This window comes from Megalobrama amblycephala, linkage group LG3 (genome assembly GCF_018812025.1).
Source record: "Megalobrama amblycephala isolate DHTTF-2021 linkage group LG3, ASM1881202v1, whole genome shotgun sequence".
Lineage (NCBI taxonomy): Eukaryota > Metazoa > Chordata > Actinopteri > Cypriniformes > Xenocyprididae > Megalobrama > Megalobrama amblycephala.
The window spans coordinates 58556-76719 of record NC_063046.1 but is presented as its reverse complement, the minus strand read 5'-3'; the positions used below and the strand labels follow the sequence as shown (position 1 = coordinate 76719).

At 41.7% G+C, this 18164-nt stretch overlaps 1 protein-coding gene across 1 annotated transcript; it reads right to left on the bottom strand.

Moving 5' to 3' along the window:
- Positions 1-9248: 9248 nt before the first annotated feature.
- Positions 9249-17918, bottom strand: LOC125263927 (E3 ubiquitin/ISG15 ligase TRIM25-like). The gene is made up of 6 exons (XM_048183129.1): positions 17346-17918; positions 13553-13648; positions 13258-13466; positions 9890-9915; positions 9679-9783; positions 9249-9475 (listed from the first exon to the last, which is right to left on the bottom strand). Exons 1-6 carry the CDS (start codon positions 17916-17918, stop codon positions 9249-9251), a joined length of 1236 nt encoding a protein of 411 aa, XP_048039086.1.
- Between the last annotated feature and the right edge of the window lie 246 nt (positions 17919-18164).

The window sequence follows — 18164 nt, the reverse complement described above, 5'->3', positions numbered from 1 at the left end:
GATAAAAGCTTGCAATTCTGAGAAAAAAACCCGTCAGAATTGAGAGATATAAATGAGCACTTCTGAGAAAAAAAATCAGAATTGCAATTAATATAGAAATGCAATTCTGATTTTTGCAATTAATATAGAAATGCAATTAAAATATTTGCAATTGTGTCTTATAATATCTTTATAAGACACAATTGTGGCTTTATAATTAAGCAATTCTGAATTTTTAACTCGCAATTGTGAATTTAGAGTAGAGTGGGGGGAAACTAACTCTACATAATATGCATAATATTCTTATTAATAAGTAGGAGTGGGCAAAATGGCAAAAATATCACAATTCATGATTTGATCACAAATCGTTTTTATGTTGGTTTTACTATTTTGCCAATGACTGAGCAGTACAGTCAAAGTAATTTCCCTATATATTTAAAAAGAATAGCCTTAAAAGGTAACAAAATATAAAAGAAAAAAGAATGACAGACTTTTAGCCCAAAGTGAATGAAGAGAAAATAAAAAAGTTTCTTGTTAAAGCTACTTCTGTTGAACTTTTTTTTTTTTTTTTTTTTGAAGAAGAATGTGGGTAACCAGTCACTGGTCCCCATTGAGTTCCATAGTAGGGGAAAAAAATACTATGGCAGTCAATGGTGGGCGAGATCAGCTTGGTTAGAAACATTCTTCCAAATATCTTTCTTTGTGTAAAGCAGAACAAAGAAATATATACAGGTTCGGAACAACTTGAGGGTGAGTAAATGATGACAGAATTTTCATTTTTGGATGAACTATCCCTTAAAGGACTGTTTTATGGTATGGAACCAATGGACTCTATGCTTTTTACAGCCTAAGTTTTCTAGTTCTGCTGTGTTCTGCAGTTTGGTGGCGTGATTCATAATAAGTGTCACCTCAGTGCCACACCGGTCTCGTGTCTCATGGAGGAGCTTCAGAAGCTTAAAAGGAGGAGCGATGACAGTGAAGGATGAGAGAGGACCCTTTACTTCTTCCAGTGCTCAGTTGAGAGATTTGGTCTTCCATTCAGCTGAATATTGGCTTTGATTCAATTTGCTTTTGCTCTAGAGAAGGGCTATCAAAGGATGCTCCAGTTCAATCCTGTATGCGCTAGTTCAAGTGTGTTTGATTAAAACTGGAAGTTAAACTATTCTGCACAACAGTGGTTGTCCAGGAACAGACTTTGACATCCTATGTTTTTCAGAGTGACAACATGGGTTTTAAAGGATGCAATACAAACAGTACTTGACATTTATTTATTTATTTTTTACATTTATTTGTCAGTTACTCCAATGTCCAGGAACATACAAATATAGCCTCAAACCCACAATGGGAGAGAGAGAAAAAATAAAAAAGAAATACATAAAAAATACAACTGTGTCAGGCAGGAAAGTAAATATACACAGTAGAATAAGGAATCAGGGATGATTATTAACATAGTGCCAAAGAAGTGTCCATATCCGCCAAAAGTCCTTAGACTTTTGATGTGTATCATAAGTAAGATATTTGAGACATCCGCATTTTGAAAGAAGGTACCTGAGGGGATAACCACAGTAACAATATACATTTCTTTGCAAAATAAACCAAAATTAAAAACATGTGTTTAGCATGCGAGTCAAACATTGTCTCCATTAGAATAGATAACAGATACAATTCCAAAGATAAACGATATTGAAACTTAAGGAGCTCTTCTAAGAAATTATGTATTTTGGTCCAAAAAGGGATGATTTTATCACAATACCAAAAGCAGTGAAGAAATGTTCCCTTGCACTTTTTACAATTAAAATAGAGACCAGAGGAGTTCCTATAAATCTTTTTTAGATGCAATGGTGTGAGATAGATTCTGTTAATAAACTTATAGTTAAGTTCATGAACCCCTAATGAAGTACACTTAAAGTACAAATTATTACATACAGCAGACCAATCCGTGTTATCAATTCTATGACCTAAATCATTTTTCCAAACACTCTTCAGATTTTCTAAGGAGGAAGTACATGTGTCAGACAAAGCATCATATATAACAGATATTAACCCTTTAAAAAAATTATTTGTCACTATCTGTTCAACGCGAGTAAGTTCAAATCTCAATTTGCCATTATCAGACAAAGGTTTTATAAAGTGACACAACTGAAGATATTTGAAAAAATTAGATTGTGGTATGTTATATTGATATGATAATTGTTGGAAAGATTTTAATGTTGTACCTGAAAAAACATCTCCAAACATCAATAATGCCGGCCTCATTGAAAAATGTTATCGTGAGAGAGCATACCATCCTCAGCAGCAGAGATTCTGCATTCGGCCTCCGTTAAGCATGTCTCATTTGTATTGAGGTTACTGAAGTAGAAATATTGTACAAACGACTGTCAATCGCACTTAATCTGCTGTCAATACTGCCTAGACTGGCTCCCAGTGAGCGGATTTCGGTCAACATAACTTCGGCCTGTTCTGACAAAGTCTCCTCCGTCTCTGTGTGCTTTTTCTTTACATTTCTGGTAGGCCGGGAGGACATGAAAAGCGGAAATTTGCGCGTTTCTTTAGTCTCGGACATTGTTTGTTGCTGTTGGGACAGTATACTTCGAAAAAGAATCGAGATGAAAGAAATAAAATTTAAAAAGAGAAGGAACTGGCATGGAGCTAATGAACTAAGCGGCCATCTTTGGCGAGGTCACCACTTGACATTTAATTTAAGTAAAATTTCATATTTGTACTTGTGTAAACAAATGTTTTATTAAAGTTATTTTTAAAATGTGCTGTCTAAATATTTCTTCAGGTGGATCAGGGGAGACCAAGGGGTTGGTAATGTTGTCAATCTGATAAACATGAAATGGGCATGGTGGTGGAAAAAATTGGGATGGGATGAAAAATTATTTTTTTAAAGCTTTTGAAAAATAAAGATATTTGCAACAAAGATATTTGTTCTCTTGCTTGTGTTCTCAGGAGAGATTAAACATCAGAAGTTATCTTTCAGTCAGCATAGACAACTGACTGATGCAATTCTACACAGAATCTTATTGTCTGAGAGAGAAGTGCACCTGTTATTCCTTTACAATTTAATAACATTCAGTAATATTAATCAAATGTATCTTAGAATTGGCTCGGAATTAAGTGCATGGATGATTTTTAGGCTACAGCCGTGTAGATAAAGAGTGCGTGTGTTGGTACTGTCATTTTAGATCTAAGGAAGGCATTTGACACGGTTGACCATCAGGTTCTTTTATCTAAATTAACAAATTTTTATTTCTCAGAGAGGCAATATTTTGGATAAAATCTTATCTTTTTTAAATAGGAAACAGTGTGTACAGATTGATGGTACAAATTCTTCCTACCTTGCTTGCCCCAAGGGTGTTCCACAAGGCTCCATCTTGGGACCAATTTTATTTTCACTTTATATTAATGATTTACCTGGAGTATGTAAAGATGTAAATGTTCAGATTTAGTAGTAATTTTTACTCATGCTAATATCTTTGAAAAAGCTTTGACTACTTTGACTTCTGTTATGACCAATGTTCAGAAATTGCTTACCAAATCAGACTTATTATTGAACACACACACAATGATCTCACTGTCTATATGAGGATTCATTACACACATTTATTCTAACGTTATTTCACTGACAGAAGTTCAGCTGTAGTATTAATGTAATGAAGAGAAAATAAGAGACTCTATAACATCTCACTGTTACAGATTCATCATGAGCTCAAAGCATTATGGGTAGAATCTCTCTACAGTCTATTTGATTCATCAACACAGTTTCATTGATCCAGTATAAACACTAAACCCAGGATAAAGCGGTTGAGTGAATGTGGTCTGGACTGTGTGGATGAGGATCAGTGTGTCTCCAGAGATGCTGTAGAAGGACAGAGTTCCTGCAGTGTGATCCACATACACTCCTATTCTACTGCTGATGGACTTTACAGAGAGTTTAGTCTGTATGTTATTGTGTCTGAATGAGTAACTGGAGAGAGAGCAGATCAAACTCCAGGACTGATCATTACGTCCAAACACACACTCTTTACCCGATCCCTTCCTGCTGATGCTCTTATATGACACTGATATATGCACACTTCCACTCCATTCAATCTCCCAGTAACAGCGTCCACACACACTCTCTCTACACAACACCTGAGACCACTGATCAAATCTCTCTGGATGATCAGGATATGGCTGGACTTTGAAAATGCCGGTGCCAGTAATCACTCTGTTCCTCTCAGAAAGAAGCAGGTATTTATTCACTGTGTTCAGATCCACATTGAGCTGATGGGAATCTGATGGAGATAAAACACATCAGAATCAGGAATTATCAATCTGTCTGATATCCTGTAAAAAGAATTATCATTATCCATCATCTAGGTCCTTTACCCTACCCAAGAAAATGGTTCTTTAAAATCATAGTGATATTTAACAATATTACTGTTTTTACTGTATTTTGGATCAAATAGCAGAAGAGACTTATTTCAAAAACATTAAAAGAACTTTTTTTAAATATTTCATTTTGTGTGATTACTACTATTATTCACCTATATATCATTTAAAATAAATGTCACTGAATGCCACATAACAGATTTGACTGAATAGTTTAAATATCGTTATCATTAGTTTCTCAAGGATCAAAAAAATCCAAGTGAATAAAAATTATATTTATGGGTGTTAAATAAATGCTTTCAAAATTTGGCACTGAAATCTTAATTGCATAGATTATCACAAACTGCAGCCAATCAGCAAACAGGAAGCATTCATAATACAAACACGATTCCAAAAATGTTGGGACACTTTACAAATTGTGAATAAAAACAGAATGCAATGATGTGGAAGTTTCAAATTTCAATATTTTATTCAGAATACAACATAGATGACATATCAAATGTTTAAACTGAGAAAATGTATGATTTTAAGGGAAAAATAAGTTGATTTTAAATTTCATGGCATCAACACATTGTCACAGACACGTCAGGCTCCACCATGCACCAATCACAACGCTCCCAATCACCATAATACTAATCACCGCCACCTGCACATCATCATCCCATTCATCACCACCAGTATATAGAGCACTCACACCCTGCACTCACTGTCCGGTCGCGTTGAGCTATACTTACCTGTATGCTTACCTCAAGGACTCCCTCGCTCGCTACTTACCTGTCTCCTGTGCTCCCTGATCTCCCAGTGTGTTCCTCGTCTGTGTGTGAGTGCTCCTACGTCTCCTACGTTCTCCAGCTCCATCCAGTTCCAAGTCTCCACCATCTGCAATCACAAAAGGACCGTAAATATCTCCAGACTCTCCCATTGTTCATCTGCTATACTCTGCTTACCATATCTGCTCACTGGTTAATCAATAAAGACTACTTACCGTTTGTACATCTGTGTCCGACCCCTCTGTGTCATAACAGAAGACCGGACCATAACTGCTAACCAGTATGAGCCAACAGGACCCCTTCCAAGCACTTGTGGATGCGCTGCGCCGCACTCTGACCATCGATCCACCAACGCCATCCACAGGCACCTTCAGTCACCACCATAAACACAGCCCTATTTCCTTCTCCACCTGTGTACGCCAGTCCCATGGCCAAACCAGCGCCCTACTCAGGATCGGCGGAGGACTGCAGCGGTTTCCTGCTGCAGTGTGAACTGGTCCTGGAGATGCAGCCGCACCTGTACCCCAACGACACAGCCAAAATAGCGTTCCTCATCTCCCAACTCAGCGGAGTTGTCTATTTATGACTATGCTTTGCAATTCAGAACGCTGGCTGCCGTAAGTGGATGGAATGAACAAGCTTTGATTACTACCTACCGACAAGGATCGGAGCCTCGGGTGCGGCTGCATCTCGCTGCATACGAGGATTCCATCGGCCTAGAGAAGTTCATCCAGCTCTCCATCCGCTGCGCCACTTGAATGCAAGCGTGTCTTCAAGAACACCAGGGCCAGTCATTCTCCGACTCACTCCTCTGCCGGTCCAAACCCGTCAGCCCTCCAGAACCAGCCAACGAATCCATGGAGGTCGAAAACTCTCGTCTCACCCCCACAGAACGAAGACGTCGGCTGACCCTGAACCTCTGTTTATACTGCGGTACGCCGGGGCATGTCATCTCCGCATGTCCCACGCGACCTCCTCGTCCCATGGTGAGTGCCATTCTTCTCTCTACTCATAAGATGAAACCACTCACCACTATTGTCAATCTTACTGCTGCTGATACTTCACTTACAGTGGTGGCGCTCCTCGACTCAGGGTCAGCCGGCAACTTCATCTCTGGCGCCCTCTGCCGGCACCTCAACCTCAAGACCTCTCCGTCTCCGATTGTCTACCAGATCAGTTCCATAACGGGAAAACCTCTCAGCCGTAAACATGTTCGCCGTGTGGTGGGACCCCTTCAACTGCAAGTCGGAATTCTTCACGTGGAGACCATTCACCTGCTGGTTCTGGAGGATTCCACCGCTGACATGGTTCTAGGGCATCGCTGGTTGGAGCAGCACAACCCGACCATCTCCTGGAAGACCGGCGAAATCCTGAAGTGGGGCGAGGCCTGTTTCTCTCACTGCATCTCTACGCTCCCCGTTCCACGAGCTCCTTCCAAAGAACTTCCAGTCTGTACAACCTCCATCGAGAGTCCAGTCGAGCAACGCTCCATCGACATCCCCGAGTGCTACGCCCCCTTCAGCGATGTCTTCTGCACCCTCTAAGCTGCCTCCACACCGGCCATGGGACTGTGCCATTGATCTGCTTCCGGGTGAACCAGTGCCTAAGGGAAAGATATACCCTCTTTCCATCCCAGAGGAGAAGGCCATGGAGGAGTACATCAAGGAGGCCCTTGACCAAGGTTATATTCGTCCATCTACGTCCCCTGCTGCATCCAGTTTCTTTTTCGTGGCCAAAAAGGACGGAGGCTTGAGGCCCTGCATCAATTACCGATCCCTCAATAAAATCACGGTCAAGTTCCGCTATCCCCTTCCTCTCGTCCCGGCGGCCCTGGAACATCTCCGTGGTGCCACTGTGTTCACGAAGCTGGACCTCCGCAGCGCGTATAACCTCATCCGGATCCGCGAGGGGGACGAATGGAAGACCGCCTTCATTACGCCCACCGGCCACTACGAGTACCTCGTCATGCCGTATGGCCTGGTCAACGCCCCCTCCATATTCCAGGACTTCATTCATGAGGTGCTCCGGGAGTTCCTCAACCGATTTGTTCTGGTGTACATCGACGACATCCTCATATACTCCCGGAGCCTGGCCGAACATCGCCAACACGTTGCGGAGGTCCTCACCCGTCTTCGACAGTTCCATCTCTTCCTGAAAGCTGAAAAGTGCTCATTCCATCAGCCATCTGTACACTTTCTTGGTTACATCATCGATCACAGTGGCATCCGGATGGATGAGAGGAAGGTGGAATCCATCACCAACTGGCCAGAACCAACCACCATTAAAGAACTTCAAAGATTCCTGGGATTTGCCAACTTTTATCGCCGCTTCATCAAGAATTACAGCTCCATCACTCATCCTCTCACCAATCTTCTACGCCATCAGCCCAAGTCTCTGTCCTGGTCACCAGCTGCCACCGACGCCTTCAACCGCTTAAAGGAAGCCTTCACCACCGTTCCCCTCCTCGTCCACCCCGATCCAGAACTGCCCTTCATCGTGGAGGTGGATGCCTCCACCACCGGAGTGGGAGCGGTGCTGTCCCAGCAGCAGGGGACCCCAAGCAAACTCCATCCATGTGCCTTCTTCTCCCGCAAGCTCAACCCGGCGGAAGTCAACTACAACATCGGTGACAGAGAACTTCTTGCTGTGAAGCTAGCCCTGGAAGAGTGGAGGCATTGGTTGGAGGGACCAAACCACCCTTTCCTGGTACTAACTGACCATAAGAACCTCGAATAACTCCGTGCTGCCAAGAGACTTACCCCTAGACAAGCCCGCTGGGCCATGTTTTTCTCTCGCTTCCACTTCACAATCTCCTACCGCCCTGGATCAAAAAATGTGAAAGCTGACGCCCTCTGCCGTCTCCATGCTCCTGAAGAAAGATCTGAAGAACCTGAACCGATCATTCCAAGTTCCCTCATCGTAAGTCCCATCACGTGGTCGGAAGAGACCATACCCTCCTCCAATGCCTCCACGAATCCTCCGCCGGGTTGCCCACCAGGCTTGCTCTTCATCACCTGGTCACGACGCATTCAAATCAACCACTCAGCCCACACGTCACTTGGCACTGGTCACCCGGGGGTCAATGGAACCCTCTCGTTGCTTAAACAACGCTTCTGGTGGCCCAACATGGCGGCAGACGTCAGAAGGTACGTGCAGGGCTGCAGGGAGTGCGCCACCTCCAAAAGTTCACGTCACCTACCAGCCGGCAAGCTCCTTCCTCTGCCCGTTCCAACCCGACCCTGGTCACACCTAGGAGTGGATTTCATCACCGACCTTCCAGCATCCGATGGATTCATCTGCATTCTGGTTATCATCGACCGCTTCTCCAAGTCATGTCGTCTTATCCCTCTGAAAGGACTAACCACTGCCATGGAAACGGCTGAACTATTATTCAACCATGTGTTCCGGTGCTTCGGAATTCCAGAAGACATTGTTTCCCACAGAGGACCACAGTTTATTTCCCATGTCTGGAAAGCCTTCCACTCACTCCTAGGTGTGGCCGTCAGCCTAACATCTGGATACCACCCACAGTCGAACAGGCAGACGGAAAGGAAAATCCAGGAGATCGGCCGCTTCCTCCGTACCTTCTGTCAGGACCACCAGAACTCTTGGAACCAGTATTTGGGTTGGGCCGAGTACGCACAGAACTCCCTACGTCAACCAACTACAGGACTCACACCATTCCAGTGCGTACTCGGATACCAACCCCCACTGTTCCCCTGGGATGGGGAACCCTCCAACGTACCAGCTGTGGATCACTGGTTCCGAGAGAGCAAGAGGGTCTCGGACTCAGCACACCACCAGCTGCAATGAGCCCTGCGCAGACGCAGACTGACAACCGACCTTCGTCGTTCTGACACCCCAGTCTACCAGCCCGGACAGAGGGTCTGGCTGTCAACCCGGGACATCAGGCTGCGTCTGCCCTGCAAGAAGCTGAGTCCCAGGTTCATTGGCCCATTTAAGATCATCAAGCACACCAACCCGGTCACCTACCAGCTCCAACTCCCACCAGGTTACTGCATTCACCCCACATTCCACGTCTCCTTACTCAAACCTCACCACCCTTCTGTCTCCTCCTCCACAGGGCCTGACGTGGCAGCCACCGAACCCCCCCCCTTCTACTCATCCTGGAAGACGGCACAGCATACGAGGTACACGAGATCTTGGACTCCCGACGCCGTGGTGGTCAACTAGAATACCTCGTAAACTGGGAAGGCTATGGCCCTGAGGAACACTCCTGGGTCCCAAGAAACGACATCCTCGATCCCAACCTACTTCAAGACTTCCACAGTAACCACCCTGACAGACCTGCCCCGTGTGGAAGAGGACGGCCACCATGACGTCGGGTACTGTCACAGACACATCAGGCTCCACCATGCACCAATCACAACGCTCCCAATCACCGGAATACTAATCACCGCCACCTGCACATCATCATCCCCTTCATCACCACCAGTATATAGAGCACTCACACCCTGCACTCACTGTCCGGTCGCGTTGAGCTATACTTACCTGTATGCTTACCTCAAGGACTCCCTCGCTCGCTACTTACCTGTCTCCTGTGCTCCCTGATCTCCCAGTGTGTTCCTCGTCTGTGTGTGAGTGCTCCTACGTCTCCTACGTTCTCCAGCTCCATCCAGTTCCAAGTCTCCACCTTCTGCAATCACAAAAGGACCGTAAATATCTCCAGACTCTCCCATTGTTCATCTGCTATACTCTGCTTACCATATCTGCTCACTGGTTAATCAATAAAGACTACTTACCGTTTGTACATCTGTGTCCGACCCCTCTGTGTCATAACACACATCTCAAAAAAGTTGGGACAAGGCCATGTTTACCACTGTGTGGCATCCCCTCTTCTTTTTATAACAGTCTGCAAACGTCTGGGGACTGAGGAGACAAGTTGCTCAAGTTTAGGAATAGGAATGTTCCATTCTTGTCTAATACAGGCTTCTAGTTGCTCAAATGTCTTAGGTCTTCTTTGTCGCATTTTCCTCTTTTTTCCGCTAAATGTTTTCTATGGGTAAAAGATCTGGACTGCAGGCTGGCCATTTCAGTACCCGGATCCTTCTTCTACGCAGCCGTGATGTTGTAATTGATGCATTGTCATGTTGGAAAATGCAAGGTCTTCCCTGAAAGAGACGACGTCTGGATGAGAGCATATGTTGTTCTAGAACTTGGACATACCTTTCAGCATTGATGGTGCCTTTCCAGATGTGTAAGCTGCCCATGCCACACGCACTCATGCAACCCCATACCATCAGAGATGCAGGCTTCTGAACTGAGCGCTGATAACAACTTGGGTTGTCCTTGTCCTCTTTAGTCCGGATGACATGGCGTCATCCAAGTTTTCCAAGAAGAACTTCAAATTTTGATTCGTCTGACCACAGAACAGTTTTCCACTTTGCCACAGTCCATTTTAAATGAGCCTTGGCCCAGAGAAATCGCCTGCGCTTCTGGATCATGTTTAGATATGGCTTCCTTTTTTGACCTATAGAGTTTTAGCCGGCAACGGCGAATGGCACGGTGGATTGTGTTCACCGACAATGTTTTCTGGAAGTATTCCTGAGCCCATGTTGTGATTTCCATTACAGTAGCATTCCTGTATGTGATGCAGTGCCTTCTAAGGGCCCAAAGATCACGGGCATCCAGTATGGTTTTCCGGGCTTGACCCTTACGCACAGAGATTGTTCCAGATTCTCTTAATCTTTGGATGATATTATGCACTGTAGATGATGATAACTTCAAACTCTTTGCAATTTTTCTCTGAGAAACTCCTTTCTGATATTGCTCCACTATTTTTCGCTGCAGCATTGGGGGAATTGGTGATCCTCTGCCCATCTTGACTTCTGAGAGACACTGCCACTCTGAGAGGCTCTTTTTATACCCAATCATGTTGCCAATTGACCTAGTAAGTTGCAAATTGGTCCTCCATCTGTTCCTTATATGTACATTTAACTTTTCCGGCCTCTTATTGCCACCTGTCCCAACTTTTTTGGAATGTGTAGCTCTCATGAAATCCAAAATGAGCCAATATTTGGCATGACATTTAAAAATGTCTGACTTTCAAGATTTGATATGTTATCTATATTCTATTGTTAATAAGATATAAGTTTATGAGGTTTCTAAATTATTGCATTCCTTTTTTATTCACAATTTGTACAGTGTCCCAACTTTTTTGGGAATTGGGTTTGTATTTTTTTCCAATGGAAAACAAGAAAAAAACATATTGTGTCTGAATTCTAAATGCAGAAGTTGTTTTCACTGGAAGTTCAGCATCTGTGCTACAGAAAGCTGACAGAAACACCCAAGTAAACAGTCGTGGCGATGGAAATAATACACTGTCTATTCGGGGGTCTGTTCTTTGTTCGTGGATTACTCAATTAACTAGATTTTTTTTAGAAAGTATAATGCATTAAAACACGACAAACAACCAATTTCAGAATCTGCAAATATTATAATGCATTTTAACTTTGGTTATAATTATTTATGAAAAGATACAATGTATTATATACATTATAAATACCTTAATAATGGATTATACATAAGGGCTTTAAGTAAAGTTTTACCTAAATTTATTTTGCAAGAAATTACAAGTTTCATCTCGTAAATCTTTGGCATTTATGTGCTTAAACAAACGCCTCCCAAGAACTCCTCAACACCTTTTGAAGATATTGCTTCCAGCGACCCCTGATGTTCTCAGAACGCCCCATTAAAAAAACACTAATTTACATGAAAACTCAAAACTCTTCTGTCATGTTTTCTTTCTCCTTGTACAGGAAGAACATGAACACACTCAGTGAATTTTTCTGCTTGTTTTCTTAGTGACTTACATTGTAGGAAGTCGTTCCTGGGCCAGTGAACAATGATGGTGAAAGTAACTGTGGAAATCAACAGACATGAAGAGTGTGATTATCATGTCAAAAGAAAATGATCCCTGCATCAATTCCTAAGACATTTCTAATATGATCTTCTACATGATATGAGATGATGGAGGATCATTTCTGAGAGCAGATGAATCTCCAGGACTTTACCACTGTCAGAGATCTTCTTCAGCTCCTCTTTGCAGAAATCCTCCGGTTTGTCTCTCAGCTGACAGGCAGATTCTCTCATGCCATCAAAAGAGGAGAGAGAACTGAAGGGATCGTCATTTACGTCTGTAGATTCAGGAGGAGCTGAGAGAGACTGGAAACTCTACAGAAAACAGAAATCAAAGCTCATCACCTCCACACTTCAGCCAATAACCTGCACTAATGTCAGATTTGAGCAGCTCATGTTGATCTTTAGTAACTCTCCTCAATCCAGCACTTTCACAGCATCAGCTTCATTCTTCTCATGTTCATTATATCATGTTAGAGCTGTAAGTGTTTGACACTTACACTATATGAGAACATTCTAGGAAAACACTTTGATGATCAAACATCTGGCAATAACATAAATGTAACAGATCAAGTGCATCAATTGAGTCACATGACAGGGTTGATAAGATTTGATCAGGAAAAGCAGTTCAAAGACAATGAGTAGAGAATTTTATGTATAACTTTTGAGCAGTTAGTGGCTCTGAAATTACGCTGAAGCATCGCTAATATACAACCTCACTTCCTGTTTAAGGACTTCACTGTCAAATTCATTAATGTGTTACTGAAAATAATTATAAAAGGTTTCAGCAGGTTTAAAGATTATCTGACTTTGGTAAACATTACTCAGAATTTGTAGTAAACAAAAAAATAAAAAGATGAAGGGAAATCTTGCTGGGTGAAACTGTTACCATCATGTTCTTGGATTTCACATTGTTGCAAAAAATAAATTAATAAATAAATATTAGTGAAGTTTCGAACTGTTGCTATTTGGAAGCTCAATATATCCTTCAGAAAAATGTTTCAGAAATTTTCCAGAGCTGAACTTCATTTGTAAGTGTGTCTCTTTCAAAAGAAGAAGATCAGATGAGAGTCTGACTGATGATTATATAATAACCGAACACACAGTCAACGGCTCATTTCATGAGAGCAGAGAAACATTTCATGAGAGTAGAGAAACATTTCATGAGAGCAGAATGAGTCTCTTGCTCAAGTCCACTATGATCCTGTTCTTCTAGATCTCTGTTACCTGCAGGAAATGGATGTGATCCTGTGTGTGTGAAAGCTGCTCCAGCTCAGCTTCTCTTCTCCTCAGATCATTGATCTCCTGCTCCAGTCGCTTCAGTCGTCCTTCAGCTCGACTCACTGCAGTCTTTTCCTGATCTCTGATCCGCTGTTTGGCCTCAGAGCGGCTTCTTTCAATGGAGCAGATGAGCTCAGTGAAGATCCTCTCACTGTCCTCCACTGCTGTCTGTGCAGAGCGCTGTTAGGACACACATCACAATTACACAGTGGCTTCAGTGAGTCCTGACTGAGACTTCTCAAACTTCTCTTCTTCTCCAGACTCACCTTATGAGACTCCACAGCCTCTCTCAGCTGCTGAAGATCTTTCTCTCTCTGCTGGATCCTCTGCTGGAACGACCTCTGCATCTCCTTCAGCTGGTGCTAAAGGACAAACCAATGACAGGAGAAACATCACATAAATCAGATATGAATCCAGTATCAGTAAGTGCTGAGATTGAGGGTTAAAGATCTTTCATGATAAGGTTATAGGTTCATTCATAAGTGTCAGCATTATTTCATCAATGTCTAGTTTTATAGGGATAGTTCACCTAGAAATGTAAATTCTTTCATATTTTACTCATCCTCATGTCTTTTCAATTTGTATGATTTTCTCTTGCAGAACACAAAAGAAGATACTCTAAAGAATGTCTCTGTTTCTAGAACCTAAATCAATCACTGGCTCATGCATGTCACATGTGTAGGGACTCGTTCGACAGACGTTACCAAATGGCTTTATCAGCCAGAGGCATGATTGAACAAAGCTTCGTTTGGTCCAAAAGATCCATTTCCTGACAGGAAAAACCTAGCCTTAACAGAAATGATGACACAACTTCTTTTAACAAAGGACTCTGTCTAAAGGACTTCTTAGGTCATCAGCAATAAACTAATCAGAACCTATCACGAGGGTCTGATCACATTAAATCTATTGACTCTCTCACAAAACCCTCTTGTATTATCGGACGGAACAGGAAAACACCCATCAATGGATTTAAAGACGAATATGTCCTATCTATACCCCCTTTTGTGTGGAGCAATCCGTTTTGACCCGGTCACTTGTGACTCTGGTCGCTGTTCAATGACTCTATGCTTAAGGACTCAATCTTGAATCTCAAAAGGGACAATTGTCATTTAAAGTATTAACTATATCCAGAATAACACTTGCTATGATGTGATTACTAAAAGGTTGGAGTCAATGCAGTATATGTTTGTATTCCCGTATGCCTTTTCTTTCTCTGGTAATCATTGCTTTAATTAGGTCAGTCTAATAATATGTGTGTAAGAAGTGTGTCATGTTTGAGTTCTAAATGCAGAATTTATAATTCTCTGTAATTCTGTGTGAATGAAACATTGAAATTCAGTATCAGGAAAATATTAAGAAACGTTATAAAGTTGTTAATAAAACAGGAGAATGTTCCACAGATATCACGCAATGTGATCAATAGACAATAGACGAGGCGTGTCTAATCTCCGTAGCAACGTCTCATTGGAGGATCGCTCCTTTAAAACTATGCTGTCCAAACAAGCTAGTGCAGAAGCTGGAAGTCAGAAGTCAGAAGTCGGTCAGAAATCGGTCAAAAGGTCGGTCAGAAGTCGGACTGAAGCACAGTCGTTGAAGCCCAGTAGCCGAAGCACCGCTGCTTTGACCACGGCGGAAAAGTCGCATGGGTCATTGAGAACTGATTGACCGGGGCTGATTTTCCATCTAACAGTCGCCGACTTCAACCACAAGCCGCGCAGCTGACCATTCAACAGCCGTCACATCCAGACTCCAGAACACTGTGAAATATCTGACCAAAGTCTCCAAAGAAGAAAGCCACTGCTCAGAACAGCGCGTTTCACCAACTTTAACTTTAAAGCTTCCGCGCAACCCACGAAGGGCTTTCCCGAGAAGACGTCACCTGAAAGACAGCCAATCCAGAACGGGACTCCGCTGCACGCGAGTCGCAGAACCACCCGATTACCTCAGCTGTCACAGCAAACGCAGGTACAAGCAAACTTCTCTCTCTTGCTGGAAACTGGTGAAACTCCTTTAAACCTAAAGAATCAAGCCAAAGCTCTGCTTTTGTGATTTTCCTCAGGTTGCGATGTTTAGTTAGTATTTGGGACTTTCTTCATAACTCATATCAACTCCGTGAATGTGTGTGTGTGTGTGTGTTTAGCCTTAGTTTCCTGTAATCATTAGAAGTAGTCAATAAAGCTTGTTTTGATTTTCACATATACGAGTTTCTTGTGCTGTGTATCAAATTACTGTCTTAAACTCAAAGATCAGTTACCTCTTGCTTATAATAATATAATATTTATAATAATAATAATCATAATAAAATATTGTTACTGTTGGCAGCAGAATAATATTTTATCCAGAATTGGTAAAATACTCTAACCTCAGTTTTCGCTGGACGAATAATTGATGAAGTGTTAAATATTAATTCTGACTCATTTACAGTGAATCATTTACAGTTGATTCAATTCTTATTCCCTGTAACAATTAAATTGAGCTAATAAATGACCTAAGGTCCTTACACATGACTAAACATGCCACCATATTTGATTTTTCCTATTGCTTCAGAAGACTCATGCTGCATCTCAATTTGCATAATATCTGTCCTAAATAATATTCAAAATTAGAATTACTGTAAAATTAGAATTACAAGTCGTAGTATGATTATTCCAAAGATACCTGGATGATCTACTACTGTATTACTGTTGTTTAGAATCTGAAGTGAAGATCAGCACACACTCTAATGGCTGCTATAGACCCTTTTCACAATGACGTCAGTTAACTTCCGCCTATCCGCAAAGCAGTGTATCAGTTGTTCCGTCTTACCTTCGCGCCGGCGACTTCTCGGGAAAATGCTTTAATAACTTTAAATGCGAACGGTTTATGTCAAGGATTTACACAGTCAGCTTCTTCTGGTAATGATATTTATTATTTCCTTTCTGTAACTGCCTTGGTTAGGGTTTCCACGAGCAGAAACTTTAGCAATGTTGTCATTGAATTGAGTTTTATCACAACGATTGTGTGTCCACACAAATCTGTTAGCCTATTTGGAATAACAAGAATATTGTCTTTAAAAAAAATCTTTATTTTTAGAAATTGGTAGGCTATGATAATGGATATTGTTCTTGTGAGATTTATTTACAAATAATGGACATCTGGAAGTAACACGTCCACATATAATACTCCGAAGAATTAATGGTGTGAAGATTTGAGATAATTTTACATCATACCAGTTTAAACTGAACTGCTGCAATATATTAAGATTGTATAATTTGTAAGAAGTGTATTGAAAATACAGAACGGAAGTAGCCTATGTGTTCATTTAATGTTATTCCCTGGAGAAATAATTTGATTTTGTTCATTTGCTGCTATAACAATGAGTAAGTTACTGTTGTAAATCCTCTGTATATTTTTGTATGCGACGATCTTGTTCTGCAATAAAGAGACGAATGACAATGTTTTTTTTACTATGGTAAAAATGCCATGTACATGAGTCAGTTTTTACAACATTAACAGTCTTCATGTAGAAATAGTATTATATTAAACACAATTTGTATTATTATGTATGCCATATTTATCGAAATAAAAGTATAAAAATAGACTTTGATATTTAAAAAGAATAAGCTTATGTTGATCTTCATTGTACATAGGCCTGTAGGCACTGAAATAAGTAGTGCATTAAGGTTTGAATGAATAGTTTTTTACTGCACGTAAATGTTGGAAACATGCGTTTATTTCACAAATATATATAAACAGCTTCATCTGCAATAAAGATAGCAAGTGCATGTATGGCTTCAGTACGTATTCAACTCCTCCGACTTTAAGCAGCAAATCGCACCGATCGGTAAGTTTGTTTGAGATCTGCGGCTGCCAAATACCACACCTTGAATTTACATGAAATTGGGCGACCACAGTATATAATATTAGTATATAACCTGATGATATTAGTATATAACCTGATATTTATTCAGTGTAATCCACATAATATTTCATCTGCAACAACATTGTGAACTTTTGTAATGACATGTTCATCAATGATGAGCCTGTAAATGATCATAATGGGACTCTTTAAGTTCATACCTGTTTCTCTGTCCTCTGTGCTGCAGCTGATACAGTGTCATGGTTTTTATGTTCATCCATCATACACAGCAGACATATACACTTCTGATCAGTGCGGCAGAAAACCTCAAGGATCTTGTCGTGTTTCGGGCAGATCATCTCCTGCAGTCGTCCAGTGGCTTCAGTCAGATTGTGTCTCTTTCCTTTAAACAAACTCTCATGTTGTTCAAGGTGATTCTGACAGTAAGAGCTCAGACACACCAGACAGGACTTGACGGCTTTGTGTTTTCTTCCAGTACAGACGTCACACTGCACATCTCCAGCTCCAGCGTAACAGTCAGTAGGAAGTTTAATCTTCTTCAGTTTCTCCACCATTTCAGCCAGAATGGTGTTTTTAGCTAAAGCAGGTCTTGGTCTGAAGGTCTGTCTGCACTGAGGGCAGCTGTAGACTCTCATCTGATCCTCCTGATCCCAGAAGCCTGTAATACAGATCTTGCAGAAACTATGTCCACAGGAAGTGGCCACAGGATCCTTCAGGAGATCCAGACACACTGAACACATGAACTCATCCTGAGATATTCTGGCTTCTGCCATTTTACTGCATGAATACAGAGACACAAACACACAACAGTTCAACTACACTTAAGTTTCTGTTTCTCTGAACTCAGGTGATTCCTGTTTCCTGGTTCTGTGTTTGAGTGACGTGTGTAAAACAGGTGTGTCTGTAAAGCACTTATCTGATTGGTTCAATAAACACAACAGGTGCCAGAAGACATCCTGACTTTGATTTGTCACAGCATCATCTTTGCTGCCAGAAGGGTACATTTAACACACACATAC

Coding starts and splice junctions, on each gene's coding strand:
- LOC125263927 (XM_048183129.1), bottom strand. CDS start 17,918: ATGGCAGAAGCCAGAATATCTCAGGATGAGTTCATGTGTTCAGTGTGT. Junction 9,916..13,257: donor CTGGAGCAGCTTTCACACAC/ACAGGATCACAT, acceptor GTTATGACACAG/AGGGGTCGGACACAGATGTA. Junction 9,784..9,889: donor CGGACACAGATGTACAAACG/GTAAGTAGTCTT, acceptor TTGTGATTGCAG/AAGGTGGAGACTTGGAACTG.